This window comes from Melanaphis sacchari, unplaced genomic scaffold (genome assembly GCF_002803265.2).
Source record: "Melanaphis sacchari strain LSU unplaced genomic scaffold, SCAv2.0 Contig48_pilon_pilon, whole genome shotgun sequence".
NCBI classification, from domain to species: Eukaryota; Metazoa; Arthropoda; class Insecta; order Hemiptera; family Aphididae; genus Melanaphis; species Melanaphis sacchari.
This window is the reverse complement of record NW_020271327.1, coordinates 37,466-62,190: the sequence shown is the minus strand read 5'-3', so window position 1 is coordinate 62,190 and position 24,725 is coordinate 37,466. Positions and strand designations below refer to the sequence as shown.

General features: G+C 29.2%; 1 protein-coding gene across 2 annotated transcripts in view; it reads right to left on the bottom strand.

The window, feature by feature from the left end:
• LOC112598406 overlaps positions 1–24,725 on the bottom strand; it is a 44,219-nt gene that overhangs the window by 3,400 nt on the left and 16,094 nt on the right. The window contains exons 2-4 of one of the 2 annotated variants that reach the window (XM_025344842.1): positions 19,295–19,713; positions 7,012–7,119; positions 2,585–2,746 (exon numbers count right to left, since the gene is read on the bottom strand). In XM_025344842.1, the coding sequence (XP_025200627.1) occupies positions 2,585–2,746; positions 7,012–7,119; positions 19,295–19,632 (608 nt within the window). In that variant the 5' untranslated portion in view covers positions 19,633–19,713. The remainder of the gene's footprint in view (positions 1–2,584; positions 2,747–7,011; positions 7,120–19,294; positions 19,714–24,725) is intronic. The other variant, XM_025344843.1, reaches the window with a different exon arrangement.

Sequence of the window (24,725 nt, the reverse complement as noted above, 5' to 3'; positions counted from 1 at the left end):
ACCTTTGAGCTCTCATCGTAAATGGAATTTACCCTAAGCGGATCAACACCGCCGTATATTACACTGCCGAAATCAAGAATTATTTAAGACGAATTCTCACTCCAAATTCAACGGCGACAGCGTGCGCTTTTCTTCCAGATACTTGTGCGAAGCCGTGGCCGACACGTAGTCCAGAGTAGGGTCGTCCTTGGGCACCTTGACCACATAGTACAGCACACCGCCATGGGAAGCGGTCATACTTGTTGGCATGCCGTGCGTGTGGAGTTTGTCACTTATCTGCTGTTATTGTGAGTGGCGCGAAAACGGCGAACCTGCGAGCGTCGCGGACGCGGCCTGAAACACGGACTGACGAAGACTGAGGCGAGCCGCTACGGTTGGCGCGCGCGCGCGCGCGCTGGCGGCGGTCCCCTTCTCACGATCGCCGCCGTCGTTAGGATACCGAGTCGAGGCGGCTCACAATCGATAGTATCGTTGCACCGGCTCTCTCGCAACATCGATAACGGTTGCCGACGACGACGCCGGTGGCTTTTTTCACCACGCCGAACGAGAACCGTCACGAGCGCGATGTGCGCATGATTGCACGTATTCGGCGGTTGCTGATGCTATTGCCGCTTGTCGCCGCTCTGCTCCCTCCCTCTTCACCGCCCCCGCAACCACCGCTGCAACGGATATCGATTGTTGTGGCGTTCTTGTGCGGCGTGTGCGTGTGTGGGAACGTATACAATAAACGACGAGCAGGTGACGTAAGCGCTGTGTTACGATGGCGTCTCGGTGTCGGTAGTAGTATTACGGTATAATGGTTGTAGTAGTTATACCGCGCCGGAGGAGAGTGAAATGGGGAAAGGAGAAGACGTTTTTATGGTACGACGGGTGGTAACTATATTATATTAGATACAGGTGGGAAGTGTGTTGGTTCTAGATTTTACGACGCACATAATATGGATGGGTAAGCTCTCCAAAAGGTTGCGCGCGTTTTTTTTTTACGCGGTTTCGTAGACGAATTATATAAAAAGTCGGTCATGAGAAATTTTCCCGATAAATATAATATTCCTGACAGATCGTCGTTGACCGTACGTTATATGATTAACAATATAATGCGAGTTGTAGGTGTCACTATATATTATATACTACCCGCGATTGGAAGTCACCGAGGACGGAATGAAGAACAGCCGTTTAATACCTTATCGCGATATCCAGGCCAATCCGGTGTCCAAAATAATTACAATACCGATGCACGGCATTGGTATTTAAAATACCACATGTCCTACTGACCTATACGGGTACATTAATGAAGTCTCACTTTAACCACGGGTGGTTTATTATATGTATACGTTGTTTGTTAGACAAATTACTATGATATTGTTAATTAACCATTCTAGTTGTATTGCCGTTTTTACTATGACTATAATGTTTGAGACTGTTTTATTATTCGAAAACAATACTCTTTCATTCATCTTCGAGTTCAATTCATACCAAGTATTAATGTAACACGAACATTTTTATGTCAAACATCAACATCTCTTTTTATACTTTTATTTTTTAATGTTTAATAAAATATATTTATACAATTCGTTGACTCGTCTACATCAAAAGTTCTAATACTGAAGTGTTGGGGGCGACCAAATACAAAAATGAAAAAAATAAAAATAATAAGAGTATACCTAATTTAAAGAAAATAATTTATAATATTATATATATATATATACTAAAAATATAACGAGTACCTATTAGGCATTTATCGCCTCACCCATTTAGGTAGGTATATTATTATTAAAAAATTAGTCACATACATAAAAAAAGACACAACACTTTAAAATACTTTTTTAGTTAAATTTAATTAAAGACTAATATACTTCGTAAAATTCGATATTTCTAGTCACTTTTCTTTCCGCGTGGGGATAATTTGAAAATGCAGTTTTCTTAAGCATAAATTTTCATTTAGGTATATTGAAATTAAATAATAAAAAACAAAACTTGTCGTCGTATTTGTGAAAATATTCATGGAACTGATGGTAAAATTAATTCTATTTCTCCAAAAATAAAGTTTCAATGCCGCTGTGATCGTTGAAATAATATTTGCAGTCATAATATTTGGTTTTTTTGCGACTAAATTATGATTAGCTCCACATATTTCTACACTAGATTTCTGGCAAAACGAATTGTTGTTTGAGGTCGTATCGAAATGTCCTCGACTAACACTAAAAACGTATCAAAGCGTATCTTTGCCGCGTCTAGGGCGACAAGTGTTATTACTTTAGCGTATAATATTATCGAGCATCGAGATTAAAAATGGTTTGGCCAACACTTCTCACGTGTGTTATATAGTATCGGAGGCCCCTGGTAGGGTCGTTCAACCGTCTGGACAATGGTAGCTAATTTAAATTGGCCACGAATTCACTTGTTATATAAAAATAGTAATCGTTACAATAATAGATGATGAGATTTGCACAGGACTTCACGACGTACTCTTATTGTCTTGTGCCGAAATAATGGCAGACACAATGATGATGTAACACGCTTCAAAACACTCAACAGACTGGGCTTTTATATACTCGTACTTACTACAATATCTGTCGTCACTTACCTAATCTGCGTTTGGACGTGGCCGTTTGACCTTTGTAGTATAGGACTTGAAGTGGTCATCGTGCTGTCGCCAAATATTTCCAACGATTTTGGTGGTGAAGGTAGTACGCAAGGTTTTTCGGATTCGAAAAAGCTCACACGGACTTTAGTGGACGCAACAGTACTGAAAACAAACAGAAAATCGATTAAACTCGTGGCTCGACGGTTAAAAACGAAGAGCATAATATTATATATTATGATGTTTGACCTATTTGTGTCTCTAATTATAACTCCAGGCGTGCGCGCTTCTCTCCAGATGACGTCCGGAGGAAATGCGAAAATAAACACGATTTAAAAATATTTCAAATGGACCGTTTCCAAATTGGACCACATCCAAAGCCTCACAAACGCGACTCCAAGGTCTCCAGAGCAGAACGAAACAGTGAATCACTACCACATGGCCTCTGGCAGTGGTGATCGCATAGCATTTTATCGTCGAAATAAGACTAAATCGCGTCCCTATATCGCTATTATACCTGCAAAACGATTATCGCGCAAACAATGTGATCGTATAAACATGTAGTGGATTATTTTGGTTGTCAGCGTTTTATGACGCACACACTGTTATAATTGTGTAGTACGGCGGCGGCGTGGGCTGATCATAACTCTATTAATTATTGCGTATGTTTGTGTCGGGCGGAGGTTTAGATGGTATAACGTCGGAACTCTGGTGGAGGTTAATTAACATAATATACAGACAGAATAGAACAACGTGGGTCATAAATATTATAGAAATAATAAACGCAAGGCTGATTATATAGCACTAAGCATTTGACCTTGTCGACTGTTACGTGGCTCGCCGCGGCGCGCACACATAACGTGAAAAGTTTTGATCACCACCTATATCTATCTATATACGAAAACACGGCGGCCGTGTACCGCTGTTTACGCGCCAAAACGATCAGATTACAAAAAATAATTCCCGTTTGGCGAGTGCAATCGCGTCGGACCTTTTTTTGATTTATAGCCGTCAATATATAGGCGAGTAAGTATAGTACGAGGTGAAAGTATATATTTCCATTTACGGGACTTTTGCTTTTCGTATTGCAGCTGATAATGATAATATGTGGGCAACACGTAGGGCTGGAAGGCCGGAAGGCTGTTAAATAACGGCCACTATAATATATTATTAAAGCCAAACCGGTCGGGCCGGCTTCCCATATGCCGTGACATCATAATATCGTCATCGTCATCAACACTTTCGTAACTCCCAACACGAAAGCGGTTTACACACATAGAGAGGAGGAGTTATTGGACGTTCGAACCCCACTTAAGGCTTTTTCGCTGTGTAAAAACATGTAAAAATGTATATTGATCAGACCGCTTTAACAATAATATTATCGTGTATTTATTTGTATGCCACCGTGTAACGGTTACGCGCTACCGCGGGAAAACGAGATTGGCGGCGGCTCGAAGGGACCTTTCCTCGCGCGGCGGAAACGTAAACAAACAAACCCAAACAATAACACTCACCTATATGGTCGTCGCGGGTTTTTTCGGTGGCGCTATCCCGCGGTCGTGGTATCGATTCGCACTGATCGTCGTGGGCGTGACCGGCCGAAAGCACAACACGAAAGACGCGCGCGATATCGAATAATTTTTTTAATAACAATTGTCGTAAAATAAATAATTGAGAAAAAAGCGCAACAATGACGACGGTAAAACTGATCGGAGGTTTTTCTCGGGCGGCGCGCTGAAAACAATAACCGTTTCTTCAAAACAACGATCGCGGAACTGCGAGATCATCCGGAGGAAACGACGACAATAGCCGAGTGCATCTGACGTACTATTGTTGTCGCGCCGCCGTCGGCACGACTGCTGCACGGGAGTCGGTTATGAATGGCGTGCGCGCACCACGAAAAATGGCTCGGCAGTCGGCGTCACTGGTGCGAGTGTCGTGAGGGACGGGACCGGGGAGAGAATCGGAGGATTCGAAGGCAGCCACCGGTGCGCAGTGTTGCCACTCGGGCTGGCGCCGCACTATTCGACGTTTCGACGTCGTTGGCCAACGAATTCGCCTTTCTTCGCGATACAATATACCCGTGATCGTCATTATTTTATAATAATAATACGCGTAAAAATTGCCATCACTCGTTTGTCAATCTTTATTAAAGTGCAACGAACCGCTCAAGCCAGTTCTTCGCACTACCCTGTTGCACTTTTCCTCCCAAATTGATGTATTGATGTTGCGACGGACGACGACGATTTCGATCGATCGAAACGCAGCGAGCTACTTTATTGTTATTGTTCCTCAGTAATACCAAATCGTACTCTTGCATACAAATCGAATTAAAGTTTAAATTGTTCCCTTCGACTATTTATTTTTTTTTAATAACATGAAAATACTTTGGTTTTATAAATGTCCATGATAGCTTTTTTTTTTATTTTAACACATCCGTCCACTAAGTGGGTGGTCCTCTCTAAATGGTAGTAAATATGATATAAAATGAAAATGTACGAAACTTTTTCATGAGATATAAATTGATTTCATAACTTTATTAGTTTGAAATATTAAAATGTCAAAATTATGTTTAAAAAAAAAAATGAATAATGATTTACAAATAGCAAGTATAATATTTTACCTGCATATTATGAAGGATTTTAAATCACTATCAATCCAAACATATATTTTATAGATATATTATTTTCTATTCTACATAATATATATAGTCTATTAAGTTAAATATATAACAACGATATTTTAAAACTGATAAATTAAATAAGCTTCATCACTCAAAAAAATTAATAATTATGTATTGTGAATAATATTGTTAAAATGTACGATCGACTAATTTATTAAATTAACTATAATTCAAAGAGCAATTTTTTGGACTATTATAAGTGGTATAATTTTTACTTGAAACGTTTTTTTTTTTTGTATATCACTTATATAAAACTATGGTAATGATATTTTATAATTTTTAGTACCTAAATGGATGTTAAATTATATATACTTAATACGCACATGCACCAAACTATGGTAATGAGATTTTTTAATTTTTAGTACCTATATATTATGTGGATATTAAATTATATACACTCAATACGTACACACATGCACAAAACCGGCTTTATAAATAATTTTTTTTTATTTACATCGTTATACTGTGTAACTGATAAAAACAACTTGGAATATTACATAGATAAAGACTTCAATCTATAATTTTATGTTTAAATTTGCAGATCGTTTTAAATGGTATACTATATACCTAAATAAATAGATTAAAGATGAAACATAATTTATTTTGATAAAGAATATTTTAATGAGCATTACGCGCGGCAGTGTATTTGTGTAGATATTTATTTGTAATTATATGATTACATTTATTCATTAAATGATTTAATTCACAATTTCTATAATCAATATATTACGTATATAATTAGTTAAGGTTTGTGTTGTACTAAATGCTATGAATATTAAAAATATATTATCTTTGTTAAGTTTGTAAACAATATAAAAACATTTTTTTCTTTTGATATCTACTAAATCTTACTACCATCCATTTAATGTGAATTAGTTGTAATAATTGCAGTATTAATTAAATATAAGAATTGTATAAAAATAATTAAGATGTATTGAATAGTACAAAAATAATTAAAATGTATTGAATATTGTTAAATAATTGAATATATATTGCAAGCAATTATATACGTTTTAATTTTTTTAAAGTTAAAACACATTATGTTTGCTAAATTAGTTTATTTTTTAAAATACTAAATTTATGTATGAAATACAACATTTTGGGCAATAATAAATACCTAAGTAAGTTTAAGTAAATGTATAGATGTATTTAATGTAGTAATTATTTTGACATTTGAAACATATTCAATTTATATTGTTTACCAATGATATTGATAAATGTTTGTTTGTTGATTTTTGTTGGCAAAATATTTTGAATCCCATTTATAAATACATTATAAGCCTTTAATAAAACTTTTCTTACTGCAGATATATTTCTGGGAATAATAGTTTTTTTGTAAACTTATTAAACACTGAAGAACTATAAACATTAACATTTTTTCCGGAGGGGAATAGAGTGATTATTGTTAATAAGTCCTCGGAGACTCTTAATATGCACTTAGTATTTCCCCTAAGTTAATAGTTTTTACACGCATGAAGAAAAAATGTATCTATACACACTTTTAACTTCAGCTTAAACAATTTTCATGAATGTCTTTATTTAAATTCTTTTCAAAAACCACTTTTCTTTTATTTTATTATAACTACGATAGCGTAGGAAATGATGAACAATTAACTATTGTTATAATTACGGAATTGCGTGATGTCTACACATGATTAATTAAAACGATTTCAGAATAATATTATAATTTCATAATATTTATGAAATTTTTGAACAAATTTAAAATAATAATCGTAAGTCGACTTACCCGTCAGAGTCGTCAATATCGCTTACATCCAATACTTCTTCTTGAACAGGGGGGCTATCGTATATCAATGTTTCAACCATAGATCCTTTTGAACTACCGAACGAAACCCTGAAAACAAAACATAATATACTTAATATTATGCGGTTTAAACACTTTGAACTGCAACTGTTTGATGAGAACAATAGGTACAGATAATTCATCTCCGATTGTAAAGCCTCCTGTATTTTTGTTACGTCATTTATTTTACGTAAACAAGCATAACAATGTATATCTAATGTAAACTGACATTGGTGAAAAATATTTATGTATATATAAATAAATAATAACAATAATGAAAAAAAGAATAATAACATTAACTGGAGTACCCGGGCGTGGTTATTGTGACCGAATTTTCTTATCTTGACTGGGTCACGGCGTTTCGTGATCAATAGTAATATAATAATTATTATATACACGCAAAAGAGTATATTATAAAGGTACTCGGCGAGGGACGCACGAGTATAGTTCGTCTTCCTAACAAACGGTGTTGTCAGCTGGCCGTTACGGTTTCCGTATTTCTTTTTACGTTTTCTTCTTGTATTCTTTTTAAATTTACTAACAAGAGAAATTATACAATCTGCACAATGCTATATAATATATGGCGCGGTGCAATAAATACGCACCAACGACATTAAAATACTATATCCATATAATACAGTGCACACAAATGCAAGAGAATGGTCTCACTCCGTGCGTGTTATAAACTCGAGTCTTAAATAAATTAATGATATATTCTCACGACTGTGTGTTGCGAGCTTAATAAAAACTGTCAATTGAAACATTGCGATGACATGTATAATGCCACAGTGGAACGTTGTACCTGTATAGTTTCTCGGAAAAAAATAAATGCCCGCACATACGCGCGTGACGGGATAATATTCTGGATATTTTTTCGTTCGGCTTATGGTGGAAGATAATACAATTTTATTAAAAATAACGTGGAATGCACCTAAGTATACAAATATTGTAGAAAAAAGAAAATCCAAGACTGCCGTAATACATACGAGTACAATATCTATATTACTATATGGAATCGATACTTTCGTCGTGCCACATCCGCCCCCGATGGTCTAAGAATTCAAGGCGATGGTAATACTATCACAGTTTAAATTTCAACTTTCTTAATGCTAGTAAAAAATTATATATGTATATTATATATTTATACATCGTCGTTAACCATGTAGGTACATTGTTGTTGCTCAATACAATACATTAGTAACATTACCATACGGAGTTAGATGCGTCAAACAAACAGTTTTATTTATTCTATTAAAATATGATATATACCTTAAATACTTATATTCAATAGTATTCGTATACTTATAGGCTTATATTATGATCGACAGTCGATACTTTAAATAATATTCATACATTTATTATTGTCACTATAATAAGTGTCATTGCGCAAATTCGTGGGCAGAATAATACATTAATTACACTGTTTTTTCTTTAACACAATGCACAACCTTCGAATGCTGTTTTTAAAATCTTTATTGGTGTCGTACGCTAATTGATGATTTTCTGAATATTAGACACGTTTTTTTTTTTTTTTAATAAATCACAGAATAATCGACATCACTGAAATCTAATTTTTTCACACAAAACATTAATATTTTTTGAGAAATGTAGTCAGAGTTAAATAATATATGTACTTACATATTGTATTATTATGTTTAGCATAATTGACGTTTCGTGAATAATCATTTTATGTATTTATATGAATATTAATTTTACTTGCTTAAACTTAGATTTAGCAAAATAAACTGTGAGCTTTAGTCGTGTTGACATTTTCTGAAATTGTTTTTATTTGTGAATACTGCGATTTTAGTTTTTATTTCAACATTTCTCAGACCACCATTCTTATTATTATTAATAATTTAATCTTAAAATAATCTTCTGTTAAGAATTTAAAATTTAAATTTAAAATTATGGTTTTATATTTTAAATTTAAAACTTAATATATACTTTATCTAAAATAAAACATTTTTAAAACTTTTTTTTTCAATTCTCTAAATTATATTATTTCCCAATAAATAATTATAATACTATGTTTAAATTTTAAACTTTACCAAGAAAACTGGTTAATACTTCACTTAAATAAATTGTTTATCAATGATTAGCGAAAATTAGAAAAGACAGAATTTGAAAAGTTTTTTAATTACTAAAGTGTTTAATAATTTTTTGTTTAAAATTGAGGTCTCTTGATATCTATGTATTATAATTAAATTTAAATTTAAAAATATTAGTAGTTTTTAAAAATAAAATTATTCACAGTGGCAAAATTAAATTTTATGCAATGAATATGAATTAATTTCTTATTAATTCTAAAATATCTTATATGGAATAACGTGGGTTCAGTATAGTAATAATAATTTAATAACTTATCTATTTACTTATAATATCCACCTCGGACACCCACTTATTTTAAACATTTTATAGTATTAATAATTTATGATGATTGGCTTAAAATCTGTTGTAGTTATTTTAAATATTTATTTATTACTATTTATTAAAAAATATTAATATAGTAATCAGGCGTTATAAAATTTACATCAATATATATATATATTTTTTTTTTAACCAATTAATAAATACTTTAATTTTACATAAACGAATAGTAAGAATATAACAAACAATACATTTTAAAATTGTATTTATTTGATTAGGTATATAATAATTAAATTCAATAAAATACCTATAATCTTGTATTTCTATAAATCAAAGTTGGTTTTGTGCGTACACTAGTATATCTAATATAAAGTAAAATTTTTGGTAAAAACCATGATACAAAATCTGACTAAAATTTTAAATACACATTGGCTAATATTTATTTGAACAAATGTGTTTGAGTTAACAATAATAAAATTACATTTTACAACATATATAACTAAATTAAATGTAAATCCTTTAACAACATAAATAAAAAGTAGATACACATTATATTCTAAGCAGCTGTTCTATGGCAATTAAAATTAATCAAATAACACAAGACTAATTAACTACAACAATCATTATGATATACTCTTTTGCGTTTAAGCGGGTTTGTTGTGCATTTTTTAGTGTTTCTTAGCAACACCAGTAATTTTAATGCACTTTTCAGTTCATTTTTGACGTTTTTTATGATCGCTTTTTGTTTGCATTTGTTCGTGTCAAAAATTGACGCTGTTTAACCTAAAATACCTAACCCATTTCCTTATTTATGATACAAATTCAACTTTAATCTGTTATTTATATATAAAATATTATAATATATTAAATTTCAGTTTTGACTATTGATTTATTTCTAATTTAACAGAGAGAAACCTTATTATTTTTAATTTTCGTCCAATATGACGTGTTTTACCCTAACATTTAACTTACATCCTGTTTTAAATTAGTTATACCGTTCGTACGGATAACGGATGCGTATCTATAAATATATACATTTATATTTATATATTTGTGTATACTTTATAAAATAATAGACATATATAATAAATTATATGGTATCGTACGACGTACGGGTCAAACTGTCTCATTATCATACTTTTCTCCGAAAAAATATTCTCAATATTTATTTTTCTGTTTGTTTAATGCATATAGGTACGTATAATACTCACAATTATCTGAAAGAGCATGTGAGAAGTACGAAACCACATATTATACATGTATATGTACCCACTAACATTCTGAATCTATGCGATGAACCATTTTCTACTTCAGTATATCACGATTTTGGTACCAACTTAATATACAAAGATATATTGTATATTTATACATAATAATATATACTTTCACGTAGAATATTTACTCCAATATAATAAAACTTTTTTTTTTTTAAACGATTCGTTATCGAAATTATCGTTTTACTTTTACAACTGCATGACTTAGGTCTATTATTATTATTTTTTTAAAATGTGATTAGACATAGCTATTCAATTTCAATAAACTTAACATCACCAACTTAATAATATGATAGCCGAAAGCATTCATAACAGCCTTTCACGATGATTCGTATGAAGCGTTCTATTTTTGGCTATAGCCGGAAATTGAAAAGTTTATTCTGAATGCATAACACATTTTTGATGTTTCATGCGCATGCACGATATTGTACCTATATTTTATGCACCTAAACGTTATTCATTATAACTACAGTTAATACTCGTAATTTGATAAAATTGTAATTAAACGTTTTAGTGATCAGTTTTGGTCTCGTAATTTTGCCAGTTTCACGATCCCTTCCGGATAGGACGTTAGATTGAAAATAAAACGACACACTCTTGTGTGATGACGTAATTATACTACTGTGCGAATGGTCACGTAGGAAGATCGAAGTAACTTGCTTAAAAACTCGTGACAAAATAATATTGTCGTGCAACCCGATTCTAAGTTCATCTAAATGTACTTATGCGTAATAAAATCGTCATATTTCTACAGCGAGGCAGGATGAACTAAGACGTTCGTGTATTAATACACGTCATAATATGTTGAAAGAAAAATTAGCCTTTGTATAATGACCACGGGCTGATGTCAAAGAAATATAGCGTCACAGTTTTGCTGTTGACATGACATAAAACTTTAGACTTAAATAACTATTATTAAGCTGTAAAAATAAACAAAAGTTATTTATAATGTCTAGTTAAATTTGCAATTAAAACATTTTTATACATCCGGTCGTATATATTGAATATGTGCGTAAATATAATTTAATGGGTTGCATAAAAAGTAACAATTTTAGTTGTAATTATACCTATGATTTAACTTGAGGAAAACTCAGGATAACCATAGATTATAGGTATTATTTTATATATTATCATTTAAATAAATAAGTAAAGTTTTGTGTAGATACATTTTCAAATGTAAAACATTTAAAATACTAGTTATAATATTACTTAGATTATAATTATATAAATTAATATTCATATATGTATAAAATTGTAGATATCAAAGCGTCTAACAAAATGAACAACTATTGATTTTTCATTTTTAGAAACAAATTTTCGCAATTTTTATTTTCTAAAATAAAAATATATCGATAATATATTACTTAGTTGTTATTATCACATTAAATAATTACTTAATGTTGTTCAAAGATCATAAGTATTTTTTATTTTACAGTGTCTATTAATAAAAAAAAAAAATAAACGCAAACGCACGCAAATATAAAACGATATTTTTTTTAGGTCAAGGCTCAAATTTTACGATAGCATAATTCTATTCACCATAAAACAAAATTTCAAGCATATAATTTATTGACGACTAAATTTTGTGAAAATTGTTTGCTAAAAAAAAAAAAAGCTTATTATAAGTATAATGCATATTTTTTGAGAAAAATTTTTATGGTATATACATATTTAATATTATGATAGTAAATTACTATCCAAATTACTTACACATAGGTAGCTTGTTTTTAATTATCTTATAGGTCTTATGACTTGCAGAATGTCAACATAATAATGTATTTAAACTACAAACCATGTTTACAGTATTCATACATTTTTAATGTTTTGGTCTATTGTGAGGTTTAGTTATTAACATTAGTAATGTACTTATATATACCATTTAAAAATACTTTTTTCTAGCATACGCTATTAGCCTTTGTTCGGTTTACATCGAGCACAAGTGTTGTTTCACATACACAGCCAGTTTTATTTATAATGTATATACTATATATCTATAGCTTCAATATAGTTTTATAGTTTTTGAGCTACGGGGTAGTTAGTCATCAACAAGGGCAAATACTGTATATACACAAACTTATATAGTTTCGTACTGGGTGAATAGAGCAGGAACTGCACCTGTCAATAATCGTATATTATGAAAAATGATGTGTTTTTCATAACGAATAATATACTATTATTAACATTGTAAAGACAGTAATAAAGTTATAAGAAAATCAATATTTTTATTGTTGATTAGAAAAATTATAAAACAATTATTAAATTGTAAGCATTATATGTTTTTATTTATAATTCGATTATTGTATCGTTAAAATTTTTTTTTTTTTTTTAAGTTAGTCATAACAGTTTTAACTTTATATTAAATACAGAAACTAGATTTTAGTAAATAATTTCTGTTTAAATTGATAAATAATAAAATTAGATGCTGTGGTGTTGAAATTTATAAGTACCTACATACAGCTGTATATTTAATTGACTTGTATGAATATTTACGTAAGTTTGAGTTAAATATACCTACTTAATTGTTTACTGGTCCACGTGATAATATAAATAAAATATTTAAATTTAATTTAATAACTTCGTATATAGTAACTTATGGAAAATGAATAATGAATCACGAGAATATACAAAAAAATGATTTATAAATATTATTTTGATAAAAAAATATAGTTTACATCCAACAGGGTACTAATTATGAATTAAAATGTATTTAATTTAATTTTAAAAAATAAATTGATTATTTTATAATTTAATTCTCATATTTTCCTGTATATAACCAATATAATGAAGTTTTCATTGAAATTATTATTTTTTGATCACTTTTAATATTCGATACATATAATACACACATATATATATATAATATTATATATTTGTATATTTACTTCTAATTTGTTTTAGATATATTTAACCATTTAAATTGTTAAAAATGACATGCTTAATTTATAAAAATATAATTATAAGTTATTAATGACATATCAGGAGCTTTTAAGAAATGTCATAATATTGCGAGTAAATTTAGTGCCAGATTTTGAAAGTCATATTTTTTGGCACTAAATTATTATGTGTGTTCCAAGTATTCAATGGTTTTCTAATAGAAAATACATCATCGTTTAAAATATCTAGTTATCATGAACATGTTATGGAATTATTCATAGTATAAACATTTATTTATATTATAATAAATAGTTATTAACCATATACACTTACAATATACTAGTAGAAATACATTATACTTCACACTTCACACTTAACCTAACCTAAATATTTATATTTTTAAAAGATTTGATAATTTTAAACTTAAATTATACTTAAATATATTTAATATTTAAAATACGCCAATTATTTTTCTTTGACTTGGTGCTATAATAACCCATTTTGGTGTTCCAAATATTAGGATAAAATAGACGGTTATAGACACTCTGGCTATGATTAATCGATCAGATCAAGGTCCAAATCATAAAATAAGAAGAGATATAAAATCTATAAACGTAACTTTAAATTTGTTTTTGGATGGTTAGTAATATAACAATTAATATGATTATTCATTACACTGTTAGATAATATTAATGTGGGGTATTCTTATGTTTAATATAAAAAGCTTTAATAAAACAAATTGTGTTTGTAAGAATAACAATGTTGTTATTTTATCAGGACAAAGTAAATATATCAGTGATACAATACCAATTCATGTTTCTTTGTAAATATTATTCTATAACTTTCAATAGGTGGTATATCAAAAGGAGACTTGAAAATCCTTAGGGACTAAAAGGTTGGACATTTTTTTGTATTCTTCTAGTTTTCTGAATAGTTTGACAATGAATTGAAAAAATATAAATGGCATTTTTAACACTATGCTTACAGTTACATTGTTAACGTAAATGATTGAAAATCAATAAATTGCCATCTAAAAATGTCTATACAACTTACTGTTAATATGTATATTACATAGATTACGTATGATTGTAATTATTTAAAAGAAAAGAATACCTATAAAAATTTTAAAGTAAAATACTTGTGTCATAATAATAATAAATGTTGACTGTATGTGTTAACTGTTAATATACAAAGACAATTTCAGATACATATGATTAGAGGGAAAGTTAATAACTGGATATTATTGTACATTTGTTCGTGTACCTATAAAACGAACTAGAAATCTTAAAATTAAAAATAATAAGTATTATATCTTTAACATTAATAACTGCAGTATTAAATATGTAATATAACAAGATGCTTACCTGAATAAATCTACTGAAATCATAATCTTCACTTAAAATTAAGGGTATCATTAATAAGCCTACTTTAAACACTTAAATAATTTAGGTTTCAATTAGTTCCGGTTACTAGATATTAGACTATATAAACTGCATGTAGGTAATATGCATTTTAAATTTTATCTCATGTATAATATTATATAGTCACATTAGATCAAGAATTTAAACCTGAATTAACCGGGGTCCTTGACACCTTTAATAATCTAAAATGTATAAGCTAATACAACTTAAGGCTTGAATAATCTCGAGTGATTAAACAGTCAAATTAACCAAAAACCTAGTCCTTACTGCTAACGCTTAGTTAACATAAAATTTGAAAACTAACACAACCCAACATTTTGGTTATAATTTTTGTTTCTTGACGATGAAAAAATATTGTCAGTTTATTAACATAGTAGTTTTAGGGATCTTTTGGTTATACTAAAGGTAATACTTATATTATTTAAATATATTAGTATGTAGTTCTTATGTTAAGGCTAAAAGTAACTAATTATACTTATATATTAAAATTTTTGTTCTATTTACATTACTTTTACCAGATTGCATAAACAATTACTAAACATTTAATAAATTGTGAGTGAACTAATAGTCCTTTAAATATGATTATTATAATATATATACCTATATATGTTAATAATATATTGGTAACCTGTAAAGGTACATTGATTTTTTATTGTCATAAAAAACTTACTAATTTGTAAATTTGTTTCTATTTTCAATGTTGGTTGTGTATCAGAACTCGACATTTTAAATCTTAATTTTTTTTATATTTACAATTAAAACTGAATAAAGATTAACACTGTATATATGTATGTTTGATAAGTAGAAAAATCTTTGTTTCATATTTCTTTGAAAATTATTAAATATGTATACAATTTATAGTTTAATACGTAATAAAAAATTCTCCAATTATAAATATAATTTTTATCATGGGAGGATTTCACAAAAACTGTTTTTTTTTTTAATATTTACTACACATTTTATCATAACTTTGAACCTAATCGTCGCTTTATAATATTCTATATTGAGTTATTGAATAAAACAGTTGAAGTTAATAAATTTATTAATTGTGAGCTATTAAAGCATATTAGTTGGGCATAACACTTTTGTATTTTTGGAAGGGTATAGGCTCTATTTATCTAAACTTCTGATTCGAAGGGGGATCAAGCACGACATTTGAAGTAGACATAACTTATTTGTTGCATTTGACCGATGATATAATTATTAACAAAATTTATTTGTGTAAGTGTAGATTTTTTTTTCTTTTTCGTATCGAAATCAAGAACTCTCTTGAATTTTTTATTCGTGAAGCGTGTGTACGTCTGAACCACTCTTAATCAGATCGCGTGTTATAATACGATAGCTGCACATAATAACAATAATAGTTTCTACCTATAATAATGGCGATTAATTGCACTCTACGTGCAACACTGCAGACCTACAGGCAATTCCGAGCATATGATTGTCGATTAAACAAAAAATGTTATGCGTTTTCTTAACGAGCACACGATACAGATATCTGTGATACATTTTACGTGTGATATATTACAATATAAATACTTAATATTAGAGTATTACTGTCTACTTGTGTCTCAAATTGACAAGATCCGGTAACTTGCGTCCGATTACTTTAGAGTTTTAGACGGAACTTGAAAATCGGTTCAATTACTTAAATAAGAAAAAGTTGTGTCTTGATCTATTTTCTTAATATAATTTTATTATTTATAGAAATAGTTATCGATGAATTGATAAGTTTAAGTTAATTTTGATTTATTAACGTAACGTATACTATTCATTTTTTTTAAATAATAATAAATCTTAACAAAGAGTAAAAACTGAATAATAAAATAAGATAAAACTAATTTAAAATTGTTAAATTAGTATCATAAAAATTGCATAATATGTACTATATTTCTATTTATAATATTTACAATTTAATACTCTGGAGAAAATATGAAATCAAAATTAGGTACACATATTTTTATAATTACCTGCACATGTATATATTTCGATTTTAAATTAATTAAAATTTTGATCATTTTTATTTTATTTTAGTACTTTTTTTCTACTAATATGTAAAAACGTATATGTATAAAATATTGATTTATGTTATTTTGGCATGTTTGTTGGTGGCACATTAACCATTATTAAAATAATATATATAATAACATTTTCTCGTTTGAAACGCAAATAACTTATTGATACACAAATTTTATGACTGGTGGCTTGCGTCCAAATCACTGGGATTCATCTCACATTCTTACCTGCCATCATAATAGAATTTCTTTTAAACTATATTATTTTTGAAACTCAATTAACCGCAAAAAACAGCTGTTATAATATTAAATATTATATTATTGCACATTATATAGTGTACGTTATAAAGCGTTGAACATTATGATGTACATAGTACCTAATACAATATAATTTTAAGACTAATTTTAAATAAAAAAATCATTATAAGGTTCAATTAAACAGATTCATAAACATTTAGATGTTCTTCCATTTATATCACTTATACGTGATAAATGCAATATATTATTCATTAACCCCCCCAAAAAACATAGTGAATTTTTCTCAAATAAGAGAAAATATAACATCGACATGCCAGTAAATTATACAAAAAAAAAAAAAGAAATCTAGCAAATCTTTCAAATTATTTTAATCAACGGTATTTCAGAAAAATATTCATTGTAGCTTATTATTTATTAAATAGATAAAAAACAGTTTATAATTAGTCATTTTCTGAAACAATAACGTTTTAGTGAGAATGCGCATCTTAAAACGTTATTTAGTAAAATTAAATTACTTAACTGTATTCAAATACGAATAATAATAATTACCAACAAGTGTGTTGGAACTAAAATCATTTGACATTTTGTTTATGCTTTATTGTATTATTATTGCTCTTTGTAGTATTAATTTTATTTGTTTGTAATGCTTAACTTATTTAAGATTATTTTTTTCTATTATATTTCATTATTATTACACAATTCTATACTCCATCACAAGTTTAAGCTTAAATTGCTTAAAAGAGTAGATAAGAGTAAGATCTTTATCTATATGATGCATATTAAAATAAATAAATTTAAAAAAATTATATGCCTATATCATAATAAACTAATATATGCCTTACTCATCTTAGCTTTTGGTCTATGGGCGTGGAAAAATATTCATAATAATATGGCGTAAAATATAGTATTCTACATAAGTACATAAATTGAACCGTATTGGAGCGTGTTTGTAAACGGAGAGTGAGAATTCATTGCGATGTGTGGCGTTCATTTTATTTTTTACAGTTATTTATATATGTATATATGTTCACAAAATCAGAAACGAAACGCGTTCATCAAAGTACGAACGATAAATGAAGACCATTATTGTTGTAATAATAAGCAGAATATAATAATACGGTGACGGTACCTACCTATGAAGTTATGCGTTTACTGCAGTAGACCCTACCATAACCCAAAGTTTACAAAGTGAATATTTTATGGAACTCCTCATTACAAAATTTAATACACATACTTAATTGCACATCAGAAATTGTACGAAAAAGTAAGAACCAAATCTGCATATGTCCATTCACGGGCTACGCGTATCTATTTGTACAAAGATGCATCAGTCAATCGGATTTACGTAAAGTTTTATGTCTGTACAGACGATGATGACGATTTAATATCCAATATATTTGTTGCAGCGTAAAGATTTAAAAAACGTACACAAATACGTATAATCAGAGAATTACTTCGCGATTAAATTTTTTTTTTAGACTGAACGGCGCTGATTTGAAAGCTTACAAAATATCATCATTTTTTTTTCAGAAAAAATACAATTTTAATTTTTAATACACAATAAACTATAGATAAAATTATAGATACGATTTAATGGCAATGTTAACAAATTGATTTATGTTTGAAATTTACGGATTTTAAGACGTATAACATATTATTATCAATATTATAATATAACATTTACAGAGTACAAAGTGGGAATTTCCTTAAGCTCTCCTAGACCTACGCATGTGCATGGCGCGTAATAAATCAAAGTTATTGTTTCAACACATTATTACTTTAGACGACCTTCAATCAGAGATAATAAATTTATGATTTTCGGTTTTTTTTCAAGAGCCGAATTAAACGTCTAGTCGTTGGAATCAAGACTGTAGCTCACGGTACAGAGCAAGTGAGGGGGCGGGGAAGGTAAAATAAAAAAAATGAACGGCGAGTGCAAATCGTAAAATTAAATCACATAATATAGGTATTACGCACTTAAATAAAAAAATAAAAATAAAAAATATAAACTGACCTTTTGGACGCGGCCGGTTTGGTGGCCGGCCGTTTACTATCGTGCGTGGCCGGCAGCACGGCGTCGACGATGACGCTGGACGCGATGCTGCCCGTGCTATCGTCTTTTACCATGGTTCGCCGGACGGGCGGGGCGGGCAGTGCGCCGAACCCCTCGCGCGGCTGGTGGACGTCCAGCTGCTGCACGTTGAACGCGACGCCGGGCGCCGGCCGGCTGAACCGGTGGTACGCCGTGGCCGCGGCCGACTTGTGTTCCAGCGCCAGCCGGCTGGGCACCGTCGGCGGTTTGTCGCTCACGGATGGCGCCATGTACGACAGCATAATACAGTTGACTGGCATTCACCGCCGGCGGGTCGCAGTGTGGTGCGTACGGCTGCAGCTGCGAGTCGTCGTCGTCGTCGGACAGCGGCAAACCGTCTGCTGCAAACAGTCGCCAAAGCGAGCGATGATGACATTATTATTTTACATTATCAGACGTCGTGTTAGTAGGTATAGTGGCTGGTTCGCGCGAAAGGCGCGTTCGCGATTATCACACACAATTGCGATTAATTATCGCACACGCGGAGTTAACGCGCGTCAGAGCGTGTGTAAATACACATCGATTTGCAATAACGACGTGTTCTGTCGAAGCAACGTGCCTCGCCACGAGGAAAAAAAAAGGGTGGGTATAAACGCTCGCTCAATGGCGTAAAAAACAGTTTACCTAACGCTTTTCATGTGAGCTAGCCCTTAGGAACCATCGTCCGTACCAAGACTTTTATGATATTACATATATTTTTTAATGCATTCATTATCAACGACCAGTCACGCGCATAGATAACTATATGTTATACCGTATACGTAATAATAATTATTTTCCCTAAGAGCGGGATGCTTGTAAATTATTTTAATAACGAAAAAACGTATACGTGTTATTTAATGTTTATTTTTATTATTTTTATTTTCCCGATAAAATTTGATGCCAGTATAAAAAAAAAATTAGCGAAACGAACTATAGTGGGTAAGAACGTAATAAAAAAAAATATTCAAATTAAGTGGAATAATATTATTTTTATGTTTAATGTTTATTTATTAAAAACTAAAAAAAATAGTTAATTAATTAATCTTGAACAGTTTGGTGGGTTTGTTTTCTACATTTTTAAATGAGTAATCAGGTTTAAAATATCAGGTAGCCCCTAGCAAATATAAAATGTACGTAACAATTTATACAAAAATTTGTGTGCAAAAATGTGTAAATACTTCCGCCAACGATTTTCAGTAGCTGTAGTATTCTCGGAAATTGTGTACCTTTAATATATATCAGCCGTAATTATAGGCATCTCTAATTATAATTATATCATTATTATCCATGGAGTTTTACAGTATATTATACACTAATGTAATGTTAAAAATTATCTTTTTTTTTTAAAGCGGGACATTATTGCATTCGTCGAGAACATCAAGATACATTTTATTCTTTATATACATTACAATATATTATATTCTCTACCATATATTGTATGATACGTTGTAAATACAGTATCTATGTATACAATACAATATACAACTGTGACAAGTTGTGACATGACGTGGGTGTGTCGTCTATCTGCTTACGAAAAATTACGATGTAAGTTAATATTTTACATTATTATGTAATATACGACGTGAGTTGAATATTATACAAAAACAATATACATAATAATAAATTAAAGATGTATATATAAATTCTAAACAATTACTATTTATGCATAGGTGTAAGATATTGTGTTAATAGTAATGCGATACTTAAAATATGTACACCGACCACCGACGTAATTGTATTTTGTTTCAACATTTTTTTTTTTCAATTTTTCATTCTTAAAAGAAAATTCATTAAAATATCTATATTTTTTTGGGCTAAACTAGCTGCAGAGCACAACTTTACTACAGCCTCTTAAGCCTCTTATGTTATATACTAAGGATAGTAGCACATAATAATTATTCTGTATATGTGAGCCCGACGCATTGTTCAGGTCATAATAATAAGTGGCATTTGGGTGGGACGAGAGTCCATCTGGCGGATGTAAACATTTTATTTTGCTCCCCTTCCTTAAAAATCAAAAATACAGTTTTATCTCAAATATAATGCATTAGTTCCATTGAATATACGAGTATCTAACTTAAATTAAAAATTGGTAGACCATAATATATTTTATATTTATATCAATTATTTCCGCCTTATTATATACTTATATTTATTAAAAGTTACGCGTCTTAATAATTAATATAAAATTAAAAACTCCTATTTCGCTACTCATAATCGATAAAAACTACCTAAGAATAATATATACTTCCAGACACCAATCGTTTATTTACATAATAATATTGCCTTTAAGAAATTATAGAAAAGCTCGATTGCCTGTATATATTTATAACTGACTAATTTATTTTAAATAAGTATTAAATGCTAAACAAATTATATTTTGGGTATCTATCTGAACTATGATGAGTTGTTGGTTTTTTTTTTTTGGCTAACACAACTGTCTATATATTGTGTATATTTGTATAGATAGTCACATATATAGGTATATATATATATATAAATTTGATATAGTTTAATGCTAGGATACTTGGGGTTTCCACAATTCATATATTAGCAACGTCGTTATATCGTACAGTAGTGTATTATCTATATTATGATTATTATGAATCATCATTAAACACGAGTCTTGTAAATTTTTCCGACTAACTCTATTAAGAATAGGTTTATTGTACATTTGTACATTAAATACGTACTACATGTACCTAATGATACAATTTCTAAGTATATAACTAAACGTAAACTAGTAGCATAATGGTGCACGAGATTAAACCCACGAAGAATTAAACCTTTATACGTAGGTATAATTTTACACACATAATAGATCACGCCGATCACTGATAGTATAATACTACAATACATTATATTATATGTTATGTGTGGAAAATCCTCCCCATACCGAAGAATACGACCGTTCTCTGCAATAATGTCTCGGTGGCATTTCTATTCTTTCTTATACAGCTTAATGGCTTATTGTAATCCGTATTTAAGTACCTTATATTACATTTTACATATTGTAAGTTTCTCATATACGTCAAGTATAACGAATGATCGGTGTCCGCGTATATAAAGTCAAAGTGAGAAAATACTAAAATCAGGAAAAAAATTTGTTGAAATATCCGAAATATTAAAATTGTACTGCGCTAGGAATAACATACGAGGGATCAAACCGATAAACGATTAACAGTTTTTGATTAATTTTCCGTTACGATAGTGATCGACATCACGTAATTTACCCTATAATTTTTCCCCCTTGGGAAAAATAATTTATTACAAAATCGGGTATGATTGATAGAAGTGTATAAACTATATTTATAGTGTTGCTGTACTATTGGTGTTGCTTTTTTTCCTATTAAAAATAATCTACTTTTAATAAATAGGTTTAAAAAACAAAAGTCTATTTTATAAAATGGTTTCACAAAAAAGTCTACTATAGGTACAATTAAGTCTAAATGAATAAAATATTATTAAGCCCCCTCAATAATGTTTAACTATGATTTATGTTATGTAAACAAAATCATGTAGTAATCACAATCTTGTAATACAAATTTTATATTCGGAATGCATTAAAATAATTTATTCAAAATAAATATTTTGAAATCAACCAAAAGAAAAAATTTGTATACTTATTGTATCAAAACTATTTTTCTCAAAGGAATCAAGCCACAGTGGAAGTCGTCAAAAATTGAATGTGCTGACGTCGTTTTATGAAATATGAGTATAAAAGAAAAAACATAAATTATAAAAAATTGAAAAAATTATTATTTATCAGCGGGGACAGTTAGGTATGCCATAAAAATTTAATTAATTCTGTTATTGATAGTTATGAACCATAAAAATGAGATATTAAACAAAGCGTTATTGATTTGTTCGATAGAAAAATAAAATTAGAGAATGGCGTTTTAAATTTTAAAGAATAGTGCAAAGTTTCTTAATACTATTCAACATGATAAAATATATAATAACATTCTTATGATGCAATTATATAAAAGTGAACCATAACAGCTGAATTAAACATTCAGTAGGTATCTAAATAAATGGTAAATAACTAATAATGATAAAGTCCAAAACATAGTTCAAATTTTGGAATATAAGATTTAAAATAACGAAATTGATTCAGGTGATATTCGATTACGAACGGACCTTTTCCCGTAACGTTTTAACTTACCTTTAATCGTGCGGTGTTGCCAGATTAGGTGTTAGTTAATTATACATTTTAAAATAATTAAATAGTAGGTATAAGGATTTTATGTTATCACACTATCAAAACAAATTACATAACCCCACGGTCAAAAAATATAAATCTAAAATTGAATCAATATTAAAAAAAATATAACGATTATAATTTATAAAATCCACAAAGATCTAATTTTATATTTACGAAAAACTGGAAACTTTTAACTAAGAAAAAATTTAAAAAAAAAAAGAAAAAAAAATGTAGAAAAACATTTTAAAAACTATTATTTTTTATTTTTTTTTCAGTTTATAAATTATGTAATAATATTATTAATATTTATACTCCGAAATTATTTTAATTATTTAATATTTTAAACATTTCATATTATTTTATATAATTTTATTTTGTAACGTAGCTATAATGTAAAAATGTATTATTAACATCGAATAGTTTTTATTTAAAAAAAAAAATTTTAATTGAATTCCCGAACAAAATTAAACATGATCAGAAATTATAAAATTGACAACGTAGCCTATAAAAACGTTCGCAATCGTTCTTTTTTCGACTCAAAAAACAAATTTTTTAATAAGCGACATTCGTTCGCAATCTTGTAATAAAAAAAGGTAAAACATTCGCAATCGTGTTACATCTAATTGATACATATTTAAGAGGAAAAAGGTATCTCCAGAAAATTCTTTATTAATCAAAGGGATAAGGAAGATAATATTTTAAAATTGTTTTTTATTTTATGTAAAATATATAATTGGAGAATTATAGACACTTTTTATGTAGATATATTTTTAATTAGTTTTTATTATTTGACCATTTATTGTGCTATAAACCACGAATAAAGATAGTACGAGTATACAAAGTATAAGATATTATCTTTAATTTTGGTACATAGAATTTTATATTTTATGCCATTTTTATAAATTTTAAACTTAAAATATACATATTATTAATATTTAAACAATATAGTGTTGCCACTTGCTACAACATCCTGTTAAATAACATTTTATATAATATGATTTTTGCAACCTACTACTGTACCCCACATCTATAATAAATTTATGTATACCTAGATAAAAATATTAAATTTAATATAAAAGAAATAATAAAAACATGGTCAGGTATCGATGATCAGGAACAAAAGTAAAATAATTTTTTGTGAAACTTTAACTTTAATAGTCATCGTAT